The 21,466-nt window shown below is 39.6% G+C and overlaps 1 protein-coding gene across 1 annotated transcript in view; it reads right to left on the reverse strand.

Moving 5' to 3' along the window:
• Positions 1-12,496: 12,496 nt before the first annotated feature.
• The window catches only part of LOC124612594 (N-acetylgalactosamine kinase), an 87,134-nt gene continuing 78,164 nt past the window's right edge, over positions 12,497-21,466 (reverse strand). The window contains exons 9-10 of the mRNA XM_047140877.1: positions 15,175-15,373; positions 12,497-15,094 (exon numbers count right to left, since the gene is read on the reverse strand). Coding sequence (XP_046996833.1) covers positions 14,929-15,094; positions 15,175-15,373 — 365 coding nt within the window. The 3' untranslated portion in view covers positions 12,497-14,928. The remainder of the gene's footprint in view (positions 15,095-15,174; positions 15,374-21,466) is intronic.

Raw genomic sequence — 21,466 nt, forward strand, 5'->3', positions numbered from 1 at the left:
TCTTTGTAAATGATGTCTCGAGTTCTCTTGACAATAAGCAATTGATCATGATGTATACAGCCTAGTTGATAAGAAAAGGCAAGAGCTCATTTTGAAAGAGACAACCTAAAAGTAAATATAGGAAAAACCAATATTATTCATTTTGAATCAAATGGTCCAGACAGACAAAATACTGTGATTGATGAAATTCTACCAAAAACCTGTACAGATTGTAAATTCTTCGGTTTATGCATAGATGATAGACTTTTATGGAAGCAGCAAGCTAATTATGTCTGTAAAAAAGTAACACCCTGTCTATATGTAAGAGGATTATCACCCTATCTCAATTCTGAAACCCAAAGTACTGTATATTATGAATTAGTGTATCCTTTCTTGTCTTATGGAATAGTACTGTGGGATGGGACATGCCAAATTACTATGAAAAGGGTTTTCATATGGCAGAAGTGAGACTTGAGGATCATAGCAAAAGTAAAATAAGGAACTTCTTGCAAACCCCTATTCATTAGGTACAATATTCTCACAGTTTATGCCATGTATATACTAGAAACTATAATGCTAGTGAAAGAAGATGCTAAGATCACAAAAATAAATATGGATATTCACAACTATGAAACAAGGCATAGAAAAAAATTTCATATGTTTAACAGAAGATTAACTTTAACAGCAAAAAGCCCACAAGTCAAAGGAGTTGTTTTTAATAATTTGTTACCAAGTGAAGTTAAGATATTGACAGGGAATACTTTTTTAAAAAAACTGAGTCAAGCAGTGGCTTATTACTTGAATTTATCATGAATTATGATGTAATAAGAAATAATGTAAATTTAAAAAATTGCAATTGTGAAAACTTTATACTTAGTTGAAAATGCACATGCATGTAAAATTACATGTTACAAGCAATAAATTTAAACTGAAAAATTAAACTGAAATTGAAGTAGGAGCCATCTCTGCCAAGGCAGACAGTTCAGCTCCTTCTGTGCTTTCCTGTATGTTTAAGAAATGTACTTTCATTGTGAGGTATTACTTCTCATTGTCAACCCAATTCTTGAAAGTGTTATGTCAATTCCAAATTCTACATGACAATAATTGTGATATGAAAGCACTTCGAAGCAAATGCCGTATGGTTGTGCATCAAAAATCATAAATGTTTGTGAGGATGTTGACATGTATACAGAATTGCTAGCATATTTCACAATTCCGAGTAACCTTCCAGTTATTCTTCACTTCCAACCTGATCTTGTCCATCTTGTCCTTCCAAGCAGCACAAACTTCTCAACAGAGGAAAGAACATCCGCTCACACCCTCATGGCAGACCCCGAGTAGAGCAACCTCCTTGTGACAAAGGCACCTTCACTGTCACGACAAACTGGAGTGATTACCTAACAGAAAGCTATGCCAACTGCCTTCCACCTTAAAAAAAACTCTGCCACAATGATCCCTTCCCTCAGTCCAGCATAATCTTCAGTCCCTACACAAATCCTTAAGCCTACCCCACAATCCAAATCCATCTATTGTTCACCCCAACTATGCCTCTCTCTCTCTCTCTCTCTCACACACACACACACACACACACAGCTGGGCAGGGAGTAAGGCATAGCAAACGACTGAGAGGTCCAAACAGTACTGGAGCCTATGCCTATACCTCAGCTGAGTGGGTGCAGACAGGGCCGAGCAAATGGCTCATGCAAGTCACAGAACTGGGTGTGAACACAGTTCAATAGAGCCATTTGGCAGGTAGCTTGCACCTGCAGAAGGGACAAATTGTTCGCACTTGTTGGTGTCTGCGCATCACAGGGCACAGATGAAACAGTCTGTTCTACATGCTCCCCAAAGTACATAAACCTAAACATCCTGGGTGCCTTATTATAGCTGATTACTGTCCATATCAAGCCCACTAACTCTTTGCCTTTTAATATGTCTGCTTGTGTCTGTATATGTGTGGATGGATATGTGTGTGTGTGCGCGCGAGTGTATACCCATCCTTTTTTCCCCCTAAGGTAAGTCTTTCCGCTCCCGGGATTGGAACGACTCCTTACCCTCTCCTTTAAAACCCACATCCTTTCGTCTTTCCCTATCCTTCCCTCTTTCCTGACGAAGCAACTGTTGGTTGCGAAAGCTTGAATTTTGTGTGTATGTTTGTGTTTGTTTGTGTGTCTATCGACGTGCCAGCGCTTTCGTTTGGTAAGTCACATCATCTTTGTTTTTAGATATATTTTTGCCATGTGGAATGTTTCCCTCTATGGGAAACATTCCACGTGGGAAAAATTTATCAAAAAACAAAGATGATGTGACTTACCAAACGAAAGCGCTGGCAGGTCGAAAGACACACAAACATACACACAAAATTCAAGCTTTCGCAACAAACTGTTGCCTCATCAGGAAAGAGGGAAGGAGAGGGAAAGACGAAAGAATGTGGGTTTTAAGGGAGAGGGTAAGGAGTCATTCCAATCCCGGGAGCGGAAAGACTTACCTTAGGGGGAAAAAGGACGGTTATATGCTCGTACACACACACATATCCATCCACACACACATATATATATATATATATATATATATATATATATATATATATATATAAAAACAAAGATGAGGTGACTTACCGAACAAAAACGCTGGCAGGTCGATAGACACACAAACAAACACAAACATACACACAAAATTCAAGCTTTCGCAACAAATTGTTGCCTCATCAGGAAAGAGGGAAGGAGAGGGGAAGACGAAAGGAAGTGGGTTTTAAAGGAGAGGGTAAGGAGTCATTCCAATCCCGGGAGCGGAAAGACTTACCTTAGGGGGAAAAAAGGACAGGTATACACTCGCACATATCCATCCATATATATATATATATATATATATATATATATATATATATATATATATATATATATAGTTTCTGTGCCTATTAATGACTCAATGCCTGAACTCTACAGTGAATTGTGACCTTTACTCCTTCTGTATTAACATTCTACCATATTTATACTTTGCTTACATTCATTCAGTACCGTCCAATGGCATAATCTTCTGGGACAATATGGTTAGAGACAAAAAGGTATTTTAAAATTATTTATTAAAGGTATTTATTCTACAGAAGCATGCACTAACAACATTATGTAGGGAGCTAGAAATTTTTACACTCTCAAGACACTTCGTGTCTAATAATTGAGCTGCTCGGGGGAACACAATGATAAGCGCCATCGCCGTGTATTTTGCGGTAGATGGCTAATGACATCACCTGTGGGATGCACAATGCAGTAAACTTACTAGTAGTTCCAAATTCACTCAACAGATGTCAGGGCCGAGCTTAATGGTAAACGCCACTGTCCGTCTGTTGCAGAAACATAATGGTAAGTGACAGAGAGAATGGCGGCAAATAAAAACATCTCCGAGATTATGGCAACAGTGAACATTGCAGAAGACGAGAAATATACTTCCAATGATACTAATATCTTCGAGAGGGATCCAGAATACATTCAGATGACTCAAAGGTATGTTATTTTGTAAATATACTGTCTTTAGTACGTTTCACGAACATAATGGTAAGTGCATGTACATACCATTATGTTCCTGAAGTACGTTAATTTTGAGGTTATTTTAGAATGACTACATTTTTTTGGCTAAGAGGTGTGTGAATGCACATTTCTCATTTATATTGTTACATGTAATAATAGTAATGATAACGGTAATAGTAGTGTCGTTGTTATACAGGTTAATAGCGAATCAGATCATATTTCCCAAAACAACGAACAGTGTATCGCTCCTGCAGAAAACATTCAGGAACAGACAAAGAGGTTGTCTCGGAAAAGGTGCTGCTGTGGCCAAAATAAGAAGTGGAACATGGTACTGTTTTGGAAATATCTAATTTCAACTGGTAGATTTCGTGTGATTGAACACCACTTCCCCGTGAGCGGGCACACAATGTTGCCGTCCGATAGAGATTTCGCGACAATTGAAAATTACGTTCGCCGACAAGTACAAGGTGTGTACAGTCCAGATCAGTGGTGCGAGATCATCAAGAAGTCGGCTAAGAAGAACCCATTGCTTGTATATGTTATGAAGAGAGAGGATTTCTATCAAATACAATACTCTAAAGAAGCGTTTGTCTTCAGCAAGAAGACAGTTGATGGTCGAGATGTCAACCTAAGGAAAGTGTGTAGGTGGAAGGTGACCTCCGAATATCCATCATCTTTATTCATCAGCGAGACATTTTGTCATGACATTTGGCATGAAATAAGCTTCAAGAAACATGGAAGGCAAGGACCAGTTCCTATGCTTCGACTTAAATACAATGGGCCAAGGCTTATTGAAAAGAAGAAAGTTGCTGACGTCCTGTTGCTGCTAAATTACATACCTCCTGTCAACCATGGATTTATCCTTTCGCTAAAGCCAACAGTTTTGGATGAAAAAGACATTAGTAATGAGACGGATGAATGATTTTTGCAGTTTCAGTAAAGTGTTGAAGAATTACTGTAAAATTTAATATGTAATGTTCTATCACTATGTGTTGTTAATGGTGTATGGTAATGTAATAATTTTTGTATATTTCATTTGTTTTAGTCAGTTCTGAGTTTCATTTATGTCTGTATAGTAGAAGATAGATGTTAGAATCACTACAGAATAAAAGGACTCTTCAAAAAAAATTATTCAGATTTGCAGATCAATTGAAACTTTAGATATGCTGTATCTCAAAACTGTGATTTTGGCGCTTACCATTTTGTTCCCCCGAGCAGCTCAATTGTATTTGTGGTTTATAAGAACAGTGAGCTGATGATGAACAGTGCAATTCACAGTTACAATACAAGGGGGGGGGGGGGGGGGGGGAATACGCATACACTCTGGGACTACATATCCTTATCTAGAGTTCCAAATTGAATTTTATATTTTGGCACAAAAGTCTATAACCAATTGCTCCAACACATCAGGCAGGAAAGTGTAGTTGAGACAAATATGTCAGAATAAATAGACCAGGTCCTCGAGTCTGTATTTCCCTGTCATCTGTTAACATATCTGTATACTTTGCACAACTGATGTCTCTCTGTTCAGCAATACACTTATGGAAAAAAGCCATAACAACATGAAGACTTCTAGAGACATAAACGAAATTTGGTAGGCACGTTGATACACCTGAGAGGCGATGTCTATTCAAATTTCACACCAGCGGCATAAGAGTGGCACTAGCAGTGCCACCAAGATGATGCAAATCAGGTTTGCTTTAAATACAAACTTTAAGTCATGAGCATTACTTACCTTTGAGAATGGATATGGCGAGTTAATGTTAGTCAAGTATGCCTTTAAGGTGACAAAGATGCCATTATCAACATCAACACGGAGTTTGAATGAGGTCACGTATTAGGGCTGCAAGAAGCTGGATGTTCCTTCTGTGATACTGCAGAAAGACTTGGCAGCAATGCAGCCATGTACATGATTGTTGGCAGTGGTGGTTAGGGGAATGTACAGTCACAAGAAGACTAGGTTCTGGACGGCAACATGGCGCTAGCAAGAGGTAAGATCATTGTCTTTGGTGTATGGCTCTGACACATTGTGCAGCACCTGTAGCAGCAATCTGAGAAGCAGTTGGCTCCACCATGACACAACAAACTGTAACAAATTGGTTACTTCAAGGGCAGCTCCGAGCCAGATGCCCTGTAGCATGCATCTCACTAAGGACAAACCACCGCTATTTGCTACTTCAAGTGGTGTCAAGTGAGACCTCATCAGAGGGCAAGCTGGAAGTCTGTTGTGTTTTCTGATGAAAGCTGGTTCTGCCTTGGTGCCAGGCCAATCGAGAGCCTGCAACCAATCTGTCTGTGTGCTAGACACACTGACTATACACCTGCAGTTATGGTCTTGGGTGCAATTTCATATGACAGCAGGAGCACTGTCATGGTCATCTCATGCAGCCTGACTGCAAATTTGTATGCCAATCTGGTGATTTGACATGTTGTGCTGCCATTCATGAACAGCATTCCAAAGGCTGTTTTTCAGTTGGATAATGCTCACCCACATGCCATTGTCATAACCCAACATAGTGGACAGTGTGTTGACATGTTGCCTTGGCCTGCTAGATCACCAGATCTGTCATCAATTGAGCACATATGGGACATCATCAGATGGCAACTCCAGTGTCACCCAAAATCAGCATTAACTGTCCCTTTATTGACCAACTAAGTGCAACAGCCATGGAACTCCATCCCATAAACTGACATCTGGTACCTGTACCACACATGCATGCATATTGCATGCTTGCATTCAACATTCTGGCAGTTATACCAGTTATCAATGTACCAGCACTTCACATTTGTGACAGCTTATCTTGCACGTACATTAACCTGTGCTCTTGCAATGTTCATCGCTTAAATATTTTACCTAGACAAACATATTCACGAAATTTCATTATTCTACATTAATCATTTTTTGGTGTTGCAATTTTTTTTTCCCCACCAGTGTATATCCATATATTGGGACATGTCCATCAGTGGTTTAGGGTGACAGACTCAAATTCAGAGTTTCACATTTATGGTATTTCTGGAGATGACAAAACTACGCAAAAACACAATAGTGCATTAGATATTTGTATATTTCAAGCATTAATTTGTAGTGAAATATGAGAGTATTTTCAGCACAGGAATTGAGATAATTTGCAATTAGGGTTTTTGCTATGAATGGGAACTGCAGCCCATTAAGAAATGGGCCTACAGACAGTGTTTTATTGGAATTTTAATCTGTCTTTTCATATACAAAAAAGGCGCCTCCAAAATGTATGATAAATATAAAATTGATAGCCAGATTGCAAGTAATGAGCAATGGGAAGCACTGAAAAAAGTTAATGAACTGTGTAAGCCTAAAAATAAGAAATAATGAAACTTCTCCGTAAAAACTTCCTTTCAGTTTCAGATTGGAAAAAGACATTAAATTGCCCTGGTATTTTAATAACTTGGCCTATTACTGCAGGCAATTGCATGAGTATAATGTTGAATTCATGACTCAGGGAGTCATGTGGCTACAATGTTTATAATGCATGAAGGAGACCAGGCCAACTGGCTCCTGAGTAACTGAGCACTGTAGTGAAAAACTGAATAACAGTGTGGTGGATACTCCTACAGCTTTGGGGCAAATATATTGGAATTTCATAATTGCTATGGTAGGATGTTATGTTTGCAAAAAAGCAAAGAGTTTTGAATAACAATTTGTAACCACTGGTTGTAGATTTCTACCTAATAATGTAAATTTTACTGACATTGTAAAATCACTCTATGAACATGACGTTTATTCACCTGAACACTGGAACGTGCATCAAAATTGAAGAAAGAGTAAAAATTTCAGGTGTTCAGAATGCAAATAAAACACTTGTGTCAATTGCTGAGTGGATTAAAGAGCGTGTTGTTCACAGAAAAAAAAGCTACTGACAGAGAGCAAATACAATAGTTGCAAATTAAGAGGCTTCACATAGAAAGAACCCATCCAATGGTAATAAAATGCAAATATTCAATGGGTGACATCAAAAAGTGGAAAAAGCAGAAGACTTGCTTTCCAACAGTCCTTTTGTTGTACCTATCTGTGACTCAGCATTTCCATTGTATGGTGAGTAGCAACTATACTTTTCAAAATATTGTTACATTCCATCCTAGACTTTTCCATTGTTTAATTTCAATTTTTTGAAGGCACCTATCATACAAACAAATGCCAGTGACCGTAAAGTCATAAACAAAAAGAGAGATTAACATGTTGGCTGCATGTGTTCGTATGAGCCAATAACCAACCGGTGGAAACTTTTAATGCTTGTGCTACAAGCACAAATTATGTTCAAGCAAAATCTTCAGGTTTGTGTTCTATACTTACATACTGTCCAGTTACATTAATGTGACCATCTGTCAAAAGCCCAAATAACCATCTTCTGCAGTATGAACCACTGTGAGACATGCAGTAAGAGCGTCAGTGAGGTTCTGAAAGGTACCAACATTGATGTGGAGCCATACCGACTCCAGTGCCATGGGCAGCTGCACTACATTTATTGTTGGGGATCCCACAGATTCTCAATTGTGTTTAGATCCAGGGGGTTTGGTGGTCAAGGGAGCACAGTAAACTCATCCTGGTGCTCTTCGAACCACGTAAACAATGTGAACTGTGTGATGCATTGCACTTTCCTGCTGGTAGAGGTCATTGTGGGGAAGAAAAACAAACTGCATGTAGGTAGTACTATGAAAAGGATACATAGCTACTCACCATATATCAGAGATACTGAGACAAAGATAGGCACACAATGAAAAGACTGTCAAACAAGTTAGCTTTTGGCCAAAATGGCCTTCTTCCAAATTAGATAACGTGTACACAGACACACACACACACACACACACACACACACACACACACACACACACACATACACAAATGCAACTCACACACAAATGCAACTCACACACAAATGCAACTCACACACACACATGACCACTGTCTCTGGCTGCCGACGCCAGACAGGACGTAGACATTGATGTAGGTGTACACGCCAACAGCCATCTGCCTAATGGAGCATAAAACCTGATTCATCAGAAAAGGCCATCTGTCACCACTCGGTGGACATCCAGTTGTATACTGACGTGAAAATTGCAGCCTTCATTGCCAATGAACAGCAGTCAGCACAAGTGCATGAACCAGGCACTGGCTGAATGGCCATTGAGGAAACACTGTTGGTAGCCTCTCGGTTCAACTATGAATTTGGCTGCTCAAAAGCTGCATATCTATTTGACCATACAGATCTACATCTACATCTACATACATACTCCACAACCCACCATATGGTGCGTGGCGGAGGGTACTTTGTACCACAACTAGCATCTTCTCTCCCTGTTCCACTCCCAAACAGAACGAGGGAAAAATAACTGCCTATATGCCTTGAATGATCCTTCCGCAGGTTCACCTATGGAAACCTTGTTACGACTTTTACTTTCTCTAAATGATCAAGTTTGGTCACCTTTCCGGTAGCATCGGCAATGACAGAGTCGATGCCGCATACCAGTCCGAACACCTCACTAAATCATTCAATCGGTAGTAGTGACGGGCGGTGTGTACAAAGGGCAGGGACAAAATCAACGCGAGCTTATGACTCGCGCTTACTGGGAAATCCTCGTTCATGGGGAACAATTGCAAGCCCCAATCCCAATCTCCACAGCTATCATTCATCCCTGTCACCTATGGCCCATGGTGCACTGCAGTTGCCTTGGAAGCTCATTCTGGATAGCACCATTCCACCATGCACAGTACACAAACAATCCTGTCAGAGGAACATCAACAACTGAGCATTATAGCAGAGGTTGAAAAGAACCTTACAACTGAAGCAGTATTTTCAACCTCTGCTATACACAGTATACTTTAAGCATGGTGGAACATGAACTGATTACAAACATTTCGGAAATGCTTCCACCCTGGCCTGAAAGCCAATGACCATGTCCTTTTGGACATCAGATGAATTGCTCCATTTCTGCATCATGACAACAACTGTGCTATTCCCCCTCCCCCGACATGCTTTTTATACCTTCCACTGCTACTGCTGCCACCTGCCATCTGTGAGTGCTTATTGCATGTTGACACTGAACATAGGCAGTCATCATGTTAATGTGACTGGACCATTTAATACTGATGGCTAATTTACATATAGCGGAGATGCTGAGTCACGATACACACAACAAAAAGCCTCTCACAATTAAAGCTTTCGGCCATTGGCCTTTGTCAAAACACACACACACACACACACACACACACACACACACACACACACACACACGACTGCAGTCTCAGGCAACTGAAATCACACTGCTAGCGGCAGCACCAGTGCATGATGGGTGTGGCAACTGGGTGGGGAGCAGGAGGGATAGTATGGTGGGAGTGGTGGACAGCAAGTGCTGCAGGTTAGATGGAGGGCAGGGGAGAAGTGGGGAGGGGAGAGGGGAGGGAGATAGTGAAAAAGGAGAAAAATAAAAAGACTGGGTGTGGTGTTGGAATGACGGCTGTGTAGTGCTGGAATGGAAACTGGGAAGGGGCTGGATGGCTGAGGACAGCGACTAACGAAAGTTGAGACCAGCAAGGTTACAGGACGTAGGATGTACTGTAGGAAAAGTTCCCACCTACACAATTCAGAAAAGCTGGTGTTGGCGGGAAGAATCCATATGGCACAGGCTGTGAAGCAGTCATTGAAATGATGGATATTATGTTTGACAGTGTGGTCAGCAACAGTGTGATCGACTTGTTTCTTGGCCACAGTTTGTCGGTGGCCATTCATGTGAACAGATAGCTTGTTGGTTGTCATGCCTACATAGAATACAGCGCAGTGGTTACAGCCTAGTTTGTAGACCACATGACTGGTTTCACAGGTATCCCTGTCTTTCATGGGATAGGTGATGTTAGTGACCGGACTGGGGTAGGTGGTGGTGTGAGGATGTATGAGACATGTCTTGCATCTACGTCTATTACAGGGGTATGAGCCAAGAATTAAAGGATTGGGAGCAGGGGTTGTGTGTAAGGAGGACGAGTATATTTTGTGGTTCAGTGGAGGGTGGAATACCACTGTGGAAGGGGTGGGGAGGATAGTGGACAGGAGATTTCTCATTTCAGGGCATGACGAGAGGTAGTCGAAACCCTGGCAGAGAATCTTCACTTAAAACTTCCGGGCTGACAGGCCGTGGTCGAAGTATAAAACTCTCCCCTGACATTTCGTCTCCAACTGCAGGAGACATCCTCGGAGACATCCAGCGGCAAACTGTGAAGAGAACTCGAGGTAGTGCTCATTATATAGCCAGTACAGAGGGTGCCACTGTCAATCACATGGCGTCGGCTATGAGATTGTCTCTGGTAATGCCAACACTCTCGATTGAAAGTAATCGATCGTCACGCTTGCGTTGCAACGCCGACATCCAAATTTTATCCAGTTTAACACCTTCATCTTTCCTGTTAAAATTATTATGTTGTTTATCAATCTCGATAGCCTCTCTATACATGCGTGCATAATAATGCAAGGTTTTTGATATGATGCTCGTCTCGCTGAATTTTATTTCATGATCACCTTCCTGGTTAACATGTTCCGCTACAGCTGATTTATCTGCGTGACCCAGGCGCCAATTCCTCTTATGTTCAACAAGATGGGTGTTCACATTTCTCTTTGTGGTACCGATATAAACCTGTCCACAACTACAAGGAAATTTATATACCCCCGGTCTAGTCAAAGGGTGTCGTGCATCTTTTTCCGATCTTAAATATTCTTTTATTTTCCTGGTGGGTCTGAAAATAGTTTCCACCCCATACTTGCTTAAAACTTTCCTAATGCGATCTGTGACCTTACTAATGAACAGAAGAAAAACTTTGCCCTTGGGAGACTGTTGTTCGTCGTTGCTCCTGATTCTCTGCCTTGAGTGAAGTGCTCGATCTAAACCCTTGCTAGAATAGCCATTATTCACGGAAGTTGACCGTAGATGTTCAATCTCATCTTTTAAATAAACAGGTTCACAAATTTATTACGCCCTGTCTACCAAGGTTTTCATTACACCTCTTTTTTGTCTAGGGTGGTGGTTTGAATCTTTATGCAGATAATGATCAGTATGTGTGGCCTTTCTATACACCTATAGGGTGTCGTCACCTTCGATCCAGATAGCAAAGATGTCATCAATGAATCTAAACCAGGTGAGGGGTTTAGGATTCTGGGTTTTTAGGAAGGATTCGTCTAGATGGCACATGAGTAGGTTGGCTTAGGATGGTGTGGTAAAAGGACAGGAACTGTGGAGGGTCAGTGGAGGAAATGGTTGGTATCTTTTATACAGGAAGGTAGGTTCCAGGTATCCTGGATTTTCCACTGTTTGATGGCTGATTTAACACACATAAGTTTCAGACACATGTGGATTGTGTGATAACTTTATAAGTGTCATAATCATTATTTTAAACCACCTCAATAGCCCTCTGACTTATTGCCAACGCACAGAAATGACAATTCAAACACCAAGCAAATATGGATCTTTGACAAAGAAGATAACACAATGTGGTCTTGAAAACATTGACACAATTACAAAATGAAGCAAAATAAATTCTTGTATCCATAGAGAGAAAAAAATCTTTCAAGAAATATTAACATCATCCATTGTAAAACAAAATGCTCACTAGTAACGTATAATCATACGGTAGTTTAAACACACACACACACACACACACACACACACACAGAGAGAGAGAGAGAGAGAGAGAGAGAGAGAGAGAGAGAGAGAGAGAATATATATAATTGATACCTACACTGCTCACCAATCAGATAATTACAAATTATGTTTTAACGTTTCTTCATGAGATTGCATGATTTACAGAGGCAGGGTCACAAACAATGGGAGTAACAGGAATCAGTCTTTGCAATGAAGACCCCCCAAACAACAACACCACCATCATCATCTGAAGGACAAACAATTATTACACTAGTATAAAAAAATTTGGTGATCTAATAAACCTAATTACGATCAAAAACAAGACAATTTTCAATTCACCATAGGCCAAGATATTCTTGCATCACATCTTCATACAGGAAATGAATTTAATGCAATGAACTTACATTTTTCTATCTATAACATTTCTTTTACACACTGAATGAGTACCATTATACGTTACAACATTTTAACTTATTTTTGTACCATTCTATTCAAATACATGATAATTATGCTTTATTTGAATCCAGATAGTTTACATATGGAGATACAAATTGTGTCACAAACAATCTCAAAACAAAATATCACTCAAAACCACAAATCAGGCTCACAATTTTCCTGGTTTTCAACTAAAATGATCTGCCAGCTCTATTTACATACATTCACAGTTTAATAATAGCTGTGTCTATCCAACAAACTTAAAAGTTTCATGTGTTTTATACTTGGGACTTCATATTTATCATTACTCCCCTGACGTAACATAGACTAGCTGTGATTTTTTAACAGAGGTAGATTCTATCACACCTACAAACTGAAAAAATCAGCTTGAAACTCATGCTTGTAATTACAATTCAGTTTATAAGTAAGTTTTCTATTCTGTTATGTTTTCTCAAGAACTCTCCCCTCACGTACACCACATTTCACATGTGTATTACTACTTGAATACTACATCCAATCTGGCTGTTGCTAGGGACACACCACTAAGAAAATTTACATTTTCATACATGCAGGCATCTAATGTTCTGATAATACAAATCATACACAAAAGGGAGGAACATTATGTATCTCAGTGATTTACTGACACGAAAGTGGTAGCAATGGTAACATGAATTTAAAAAATTAAAACCACCTTACCAAAACTAAGGAATAATTATCAGATTAGGAACACAGATATTACAACAAAGGATGAGATTATCTACACTTGTGAAGTATATGGAATGTCAAAAACCACCATAGGATTGCAACTGAGAAAAACATATCCAGAAAGATTGGAAAACAGCAGATTACTGTGCAAAACAAATAACAGAAACAGTCATTAGAAAGGGAACAGTAAGAATAAATTAAAAAATAGAAATTAGAATTAACCGTCTTTCACGTGTGCATTTCCCTGCTGCTGCTTGGTGAGTAGATTTTTATCTGTCCAATTAAATTATTTTGTCAAAAATTAGAAGTAGTGCAACATAGGAGTGTTGTGTTACTTTACATAGAGCATTCAAGTACCAAATGAAGCACTGAACCATGAACATAATGTTGAGGAAATTAATCTTCAGAGTGATGATATGGTGGCAAATGGGTTCAGTAAATAAGTCTGCACAGAAAATCTGGTAATTCATGTATTCACGAAAGGCAAAACCTCTGTACTCAAACTGCTTAAAATAATCACTGTGAGGAAAGTCCTGGCACCATGCAAATACTTCAGGAGTAAAGGAGATGTGCTGCCTGAACACAGCTCATACAATGGATGGACACAGGTTTGCATGCCTGTGTGCGCACGCACGCATGCGTGCGCGTGTGTGTGTGTGTGTGTGTGTGTGTGTGTGTGTGTGTGTGTGTGTGTGTGTGTGTGTGTGTTTGTACTCTAGCTCAAAAGGGATTTATTCCAAAAGCTGGCAAATTTTTGTTTTCTTTTGTCTGTGGGCAACTCACCACTTCTGCTATTCAGTGAGTGGTCTTCGTTACTCCTAAAGTGTTAAAATAATTTATATTTAACATGATAAAGCCAGTAAATAACAAAAACTTCAAAGTAAAACAGAGTGGACACAATGTCAAAATTTAAAGATCATGCAAAGTTCATGCAAACATAACTTGCTCTAAGGTTTTAAAAGGAGGTTTAGAGACTGGTTTCATTGATGATGTCCTCAGAGCACAAGCTCAGAGTGAGCAAGGACTGGATGCCAAATCAGCAGTGGCCTTTTCAGAGGAACTACTGTGACATTGTCCTCAAGTAATTCAGAGAAATCATGACAAGTCTAAACCTGGATGTCCACATAAGGGTTTGATCACCACTCCTCCTAAATGTGAGTCCAGTGCATCATCAATCACTCTTTCTTCACTCAGTGGAAACACACGTAACTTATTGATGACCTTAGAGGGAAACCTTTCTGCATATCTCATACACAGTAAAAATATAGTGGAAAGCTCGACACAAGTTTGATTTTTTTTTAAGAAGGTTCGCAGTATACACTGTGGAACAGACACTGAGAAGAAAAATTACCTTTTCTTTTTTTCTACTACCTCAGCTATACTCTAACCTGAAAGTGTTTCAAATTTGTTTTACTGCCATCACATAGAAGTATACATGATTTTCATAAATAAGAGCATTTTATCTAATGGCACGGCTCATAATAGCAGTTACTTCAGTGCATAGAGTACTTTATGAAAATATATATGCGTATCATTTAAAGCCATATTATTTCCTTTGATTAAGGTAAGCGTAGTGATCATTCCAGAATTAAACAGGAATGCTATCGATAATTTCTATCCCCTCTTTTTAAGCAACTACATAAACTTCAGCACCTTCACTTGGTTCTGTTGCAAATACAAGTGTATCAATATTTTGTATTTCACTGTGTTTGGCATAGAAACTGGTTTTCAATTTCTCTATGTATTTTTTGTATGAATCTTGTGTTGTTAAAGCAACAGTACAGCCACCCCATCTGTAAAACAAATATGAAAACAAGTATGAAAGACTGTAGGAGCTTAGCACTTTATAAACTATACCTATATGGCTACATACCCAGCTCCTGTTAGTCGAGACCCCAGTGTCACATTTTCTCCCAAGAGAACAACTTCGTCCAGCAAAGGATGACTGCACTCAAACAAATGTTGCAGACTTTGATGGCTCTCTCTCATGAGCTTTCCCAGCTGTACCAGTTTTTCTTCATCACTTGCTTCAGATTGACAAACTGCACAGAAGTTCTTCACACGGGCTGCCTCTGCAAGACAAGAAAATAAACTTTTGTTGGATGCTCTCTACATAACAAAAAGTTTGGTGCTATATTTGACAACTGAAGTAATCATGAGTATGACAAACTTTCTGAACCTCACTCTTTGTACATCAAAATGATACGCATCATACTTTCACATTTTAAGGAAGATAATTAAATAAAATGGAACCTTATGTTATCATGCAGTGAGAGGAATGAGACAATCATTTGTACACTGATGTAAGTGAGAGCACCAGCTCTACAACCAGTTTTGTAAGTATAAATTATAAACCAATAAGAACTGTACAAAAGTATGCATTCCTCAAATGTATAGAGCATTAATCATAACATCATAACACAATTGTTAAATATGTTACAAAAGCTATGACACATTAGGTGGTAATATATACATCAAGGTCCCGACCACTTGAGATTAAGTGACTCATTTTGAGGGACACATCACTAGATTAAGGCATTTTAAATGTAATCGGTGATCACCATGTCACGCCCATACTGCAGATAAATCATGATAATTTCTTTATTTCAAGTACCCTAAGATCCTCATAATGTGACTATCAAGTTCCAAGGCTTTGTATCTCATTATTTGCCTTGGCAGCACAATTTCAAACAAGAGTATCTCAACTGCAAAGCATCAAAACAGTCATCATTTCTCCAAGTTAGATGTTGGTTTGTTAATCCCAATACTGTACAAGGTCATTTTGTTATCAGAATGTGCAGGCATTAGATGATCTGTGCTATGTAACTCCACTCACCCATCATGGAGTTGCAGAAGACATTCAGAGTAGCTATTGTTTTGATTACCAGAGATTACCAACATACTGATGACAGAGCAGTCATAATGTATGGCTGTTAAGTTGCTTAAGACCAGAGCAGGCCACATGTTTTATATTTTTGTTTGAACACACGCTTATTCAAAATCCTTTTACAAAAATTTCGGGAAACCATAGCTTTCAACTCTGTGGAAGGTAATCCATCATGATATGACTTGAAAACTACCACAAGCATCTTACTTTTATTATTTCTATTATTATTATTATTATTATTATTATTGCCATTGTTTTACAATAGAAGTTACATTGTTGGATACAGTCAAGTCTAATCCATGTTAGTTCCAGCTTCCTGATGATAGGCCTGCTTATTTAAGTGATTTTACAATATTTTACCCAAGTTCTCTGGCAAAAATGACTTGCTGGGTTCCTTCTTGATGAAATATTCTGAAGTTAAAATTGTCCACGATTCACATCTCCAGGCAGGAACCACTCAGGAGGAGTTATCTGACAAAAAGAGAATGGTGATTATTGCGATTATGTGAAATGTGAAATGTGATAACTCTAAGGCTGAGCAAAAAACCAGAAAATCTGAAGGTAGAAAAAGAAATCAGTGAGATGTGGTGACCAGAAGAAGGTGGTTTTTGGTTCATTTAATTGTATAGAAGGAGTAAAAAAAAGTAATGAATCAGAAAATAGACAGTAAAGTTTTATTTGTTACAAACAGAAAGAACACTGATGATGAAATTGAACAGATATCTAGTACATATTGTGATCAAACAAAGCATGCATATCTATGACATCACAAATGACAATGACAGTGAACGCGAAGAAGATAGTGATAATATTACTGAAATCATAAAATATGTCAAGTGGGACTTCAATTAGACTAGAATGTACTCATTGGTGAACGAATAGAACAGAAACAAATGGGAGCTTTTAGTTTTGGCAAAACAAGAGAGGAGAAAAATCAAAATAATTTTGTGTTGGTCACAGTTTAATCACTGAGAACACACTGTCTAAATTTGCATCAATAAGGATACATGTATGAAGATGCCAGGGGATCTAAAAAAGATCAGACTGCCTATATTTTGGTGAAATAGAGATTATGTAATGCAGCTAAGAACTGAAGGCATTATCCAGGTGTTGACGACTACAGCGAAAATAACCTAATGTAGACATGAACCTACAAACATACATAAAATATGCATAGCATATAATGAATGAACAAATCTCTTCATCTGGCCCAATCTAGTCAAAATTATTTAACAACAAGAAGAATTAGCCAACACTAAAAATTACATAACATGATGGCAAAGATAAAAAACAACATCCACCAAAGAAACATCTCATGCACTCTGACATCACATTGCACAAATGCACAAGAAAATATCACAGCCCCACACAGCTCCTGTGTCCCCCCCCCCCCCCCCCCAAGTGCAGGGCCCATGGGCTGTCTTGATACTTTAATTTAATCTGATGGTCGTCTCTTGTGTGCGTTGGATCTCTCGGGAGCTGTGGTTTGTGGAGGTGACGTAACCAGCACTTTAAAAGGGCTGGTATCCAGTGGTTGTAAGGATGACTTGGCTGAGTCTGTTCATAACATTATGTGAGAGCAATTGTGTAAGTCTTTGTGCACAAACACCTTATGGGTGCCATCATGGGAAGGCAGTGGACAATGTATATTCATGCAGTGATGTCCGGTGGGTTTGGCAGTGAATTTGGTACTAAATAGTCTGTTGCAAACTGTAGCGGTTCACCATAAACTATCTCAGCCACAAACACACCAATGCTGAGTTTGTAAGGTGTTCGCAGGCCTGACAATACTAATGGTAACACTTCTATCCATCTCATTTGATGACACATCAATCTCCTTCCAGAGTTCTGTGCCACTGTTCCACCGAACCATTACTGGCTGGGTGATGGCTAGTCATGTGGTGGCAATGGAAACGGCACATTTTGGCCAGCTCTAGGAACAGTATCGACTCAAACTGACATCCTTGATCAGTCAAAACATGGAGGGGGCATCTGAGTCATGCAATCCACATATATAGAAACATCCTCGCTGTAGAACTGACTGATATACTGCCTGTTTGAGTTGCCTCTGCCCACCTTGTACACCTATCTATGGCTGTAAATAAATACCTGTAACTCTCTGGCTGTGGAAGAGTACATTTCAGCCCACTTTACTTTGCTGACAAGGAATGCAGGAACATACCCGAAGGTGCACATCTCTTCATAGCAGGCCACACAAAGCGCTCTGTCAGCAACTTGATTGTAGCACTAACTCCTGGGTGCAATTGGCTGTGGACACTGCCAAATGCAGTCTTTCAGAACATCTCCGTAATGAATGGTCCTGGCTTGCTTTAAGAAATGTCACACCACAGTTTCAGCTAAGAGTTAGGCACCACAATTTGTTCAAATTTCAGACTTGTAGAAGGGTCATTTAACACTTGCTGCAGTTCTGAATCCACAGTCTGTGCTTATCATAGTCTATAATCTCTGAACTCTCACAAATATGTGAAAAATAGTCAGCCATCAAATTCTCTGCACTTCTTCTACATAATATGTCGTAAAGTGGCTTATGAACTCAATATAATGGAACTGTCTCGGGGAGAACTTATCACTAGTGTTTTTAGAGCCACATGTTATTGGTCTGTGGTCTGTAAACACGGTCACTCATCTATTTTCTGTTTGCAGGCAGAAGTATCTAATTGCTTCATAGATTGCCAACAATTCGTAGTCATATGTGCTCCATTTTTGCTTTGATACCTGTAATTTCCTGGAGGAAAACTGCGTGGCTACCACTGCCCTTTCTGCGCTGCCCCAATTGCTGACTGACTCACGTCTACAACAATAGCTAGCTGTGCATATTGTACTGGTTTGAGTGAGGATCACTGCCTGGCTGAGGCTTGCTTGTAGATCACTAAATGCTTTGTTCATTTCTGGTGTCCACCTAATCAGTCACTGACCCTTGGCATCATGTCCCTTGAGTGCACCAATGTGTTGTTCTTGCACATCAGCCATTGCTGGCAGATGATTTGAAAAAAAAATTATTACTCCCATATATTGTCTCAGCTCTTGATAGTTCACCAGTTTTGGCAGAGACTGTATTGCCATGATCGTCTCTGGCAGAGGCAATGTACCTTCTGACAACACAGTATGTCCAAGGGAAGCGACTTGGTTCTTGTGCATGATGCACTTATTTTCGTTTAACACCACTCCATGATCAAAGAGTCACCTGCAGACTTGACACAGACAGTGTTCATGTGTTTGAGTATCCAGTGTGAACATCAAAATGTCATCAAGATAAGCAAAATAAAATGCCAATGCCTTTATCACTTTGACAATAAAATGCTGCCAAGTTGGTACTGCATTATTGAAGGCCAAAAGGCACAAAGGAAAACTTGGATAACTTGAATGGCATAGTCATTACTGTCTTCAGAATGCCTCTTGGAGCTACTAGTATCTTGTTGTAAGCTTTCTTGCAGTAGAGAATGTTAAAAATTTTCGCACTGACCGGAGAACATGTGAAGTCCTTTATTTTGGGTACTGGATACCTATGTGGGATGATCCTCAAGTTTAGTGCCTGGTGAACCCCTTACAGCCTCCATTATCTGTTCGTCTTTCCATACCAAGTGTAGGGACAAAGATCACTGGCTATCTGGCTGGCAAATTACTCCCAACTAACATTTATTTAAATATCACCTTTTTTCTGCCAGCCTCTCTGGTGCAACTCTCTGTGCTAGTCATGAAACTGACTGCCTCAGCATGGTATGAATATAAAGTACCGTACTATGTTTAACTTCTTTTCAGTGAGCCTTTCTGGTTGATTATCCATTGTTAATATTGCCTGGTTATCCAGAAGTTTGACTTTTCTCTTCGTTATGTAGCTCCTCAGATACAGAGTTGCCAATCGCCTGAAGCTTCTCAGGCATCGTACCTCTTTTAGTACCTGATACAGTACTGTTGTCTGTCAAATTTAATAAATGTTCTCGCTGTAAGTCGACTGTCAATGTGAAATGAGCTAGAAAAACAGTGCCCAATCAATGGTCCAATATATCAGTTATCACAAAAGACCATGTAAACTGTTTGAAGAAACCCACATCAATCTTGCATACTTTATGCCCATATGTGTTAAACACAGTGTTATTCACTACTTTCACACATGACTATATGTCTTGTTCGTTGCATGGTGCATGGCTGTCAGGAAGCGAGCTGATGTCTGACCCAGTATCAACCAAAAACCTAATGGCTGTATGCTTTTCTAATACATACAACTTCTTCAAAATAAAAGGAGATGTATGCGGTGATGACTGCTGTTGCTGACACAAAAACATTGCACTGTTACTGCATGTACCTCGGCTCTTTGAGTAGAAACATGGTGACGTGCATCTCAAAATATTTACTGTAGCAACATACTTTATGTACATCCTCTTCCTGGCTTCGTGTTTCACGCCTAGCTCATTTTCACACCTGATTAATGTTAACTTGTCACGCTGTTGCCTGCAAAGTTGTGTTCTCAGGTCCTCTAGAATAGCTTTCAAATCTCTAACCTCATTTGAAATGTTTGTTGCATGTCATGGTGTGACTGTGGCACTGTTTATAGTTATGGCTCCGGTTTCAATTTGCTGATCATGGTGGTAATCATATGTGGAATCTGTCGACATCATTGTAACGTTGCAGCTGGCTTACGCATCTCATAGATTCTGTCCACAGCATGTAGTAGCTTGTCAGCTTATCTCTCCTTGTATATGGCTAGGACAGTCCTTACTTCTGCTGGAAGTTATTGCCATTTGTAACAGTAACCTTTTAGGGACTGCCGAACACCCTACCAGGCTGCGTAAATGTCACCAGTATTCTGACAGGGTCCTACCTCCCTGCTTCTCTTGGTACAGTACCTGCTTGATGCTGATGTCTACTGCCTTCATGCACCAAGAAATTAGAACTTCCTTCAGTCTGCAATATGCTCCTTCTGTAGGTGAGCTCACCATCACATCTGACATCGATGCCGAGGTCTGGTGGTTTAGGTCACTCTCTGTTGTTGAAATACATTTTCTCTTATTGCAAACCTCGTATGTGGCTGGAAAGGCATGAATGAAAATGTTCATAATTGCAACCACTGAGTGTGTGAATTGCTGACACCAGTGGGTAGATCCACAGCTGTTTCTTGCTGTGGTGTGGTCAACATTTCTGACAATGTTGCCTTACTGCACTGTGTTGGCATTGTTGAATCAATATCATTTCTTTTGTTCAGCATACACTCAAAGTTCGTATCTTCTGAAAGATGCAGTTGCAACATTTCTATTTCGTT

Source organism: Schistocerca americana, chromosome 4 (genome assembly GCF_021461395.2).
Source record: "Schistocerca americana isolate TAMUIC-IGC-003095 chromosome 4, iqSchAmer2.1, whole genome shotgun sequence".
Taxonomy (NCBI): Eukaryota; Metazoa; Arthropoda; class Insecta; order Orthoptera; family Acrididae; genus Schistocerca; species Schistocerca americana.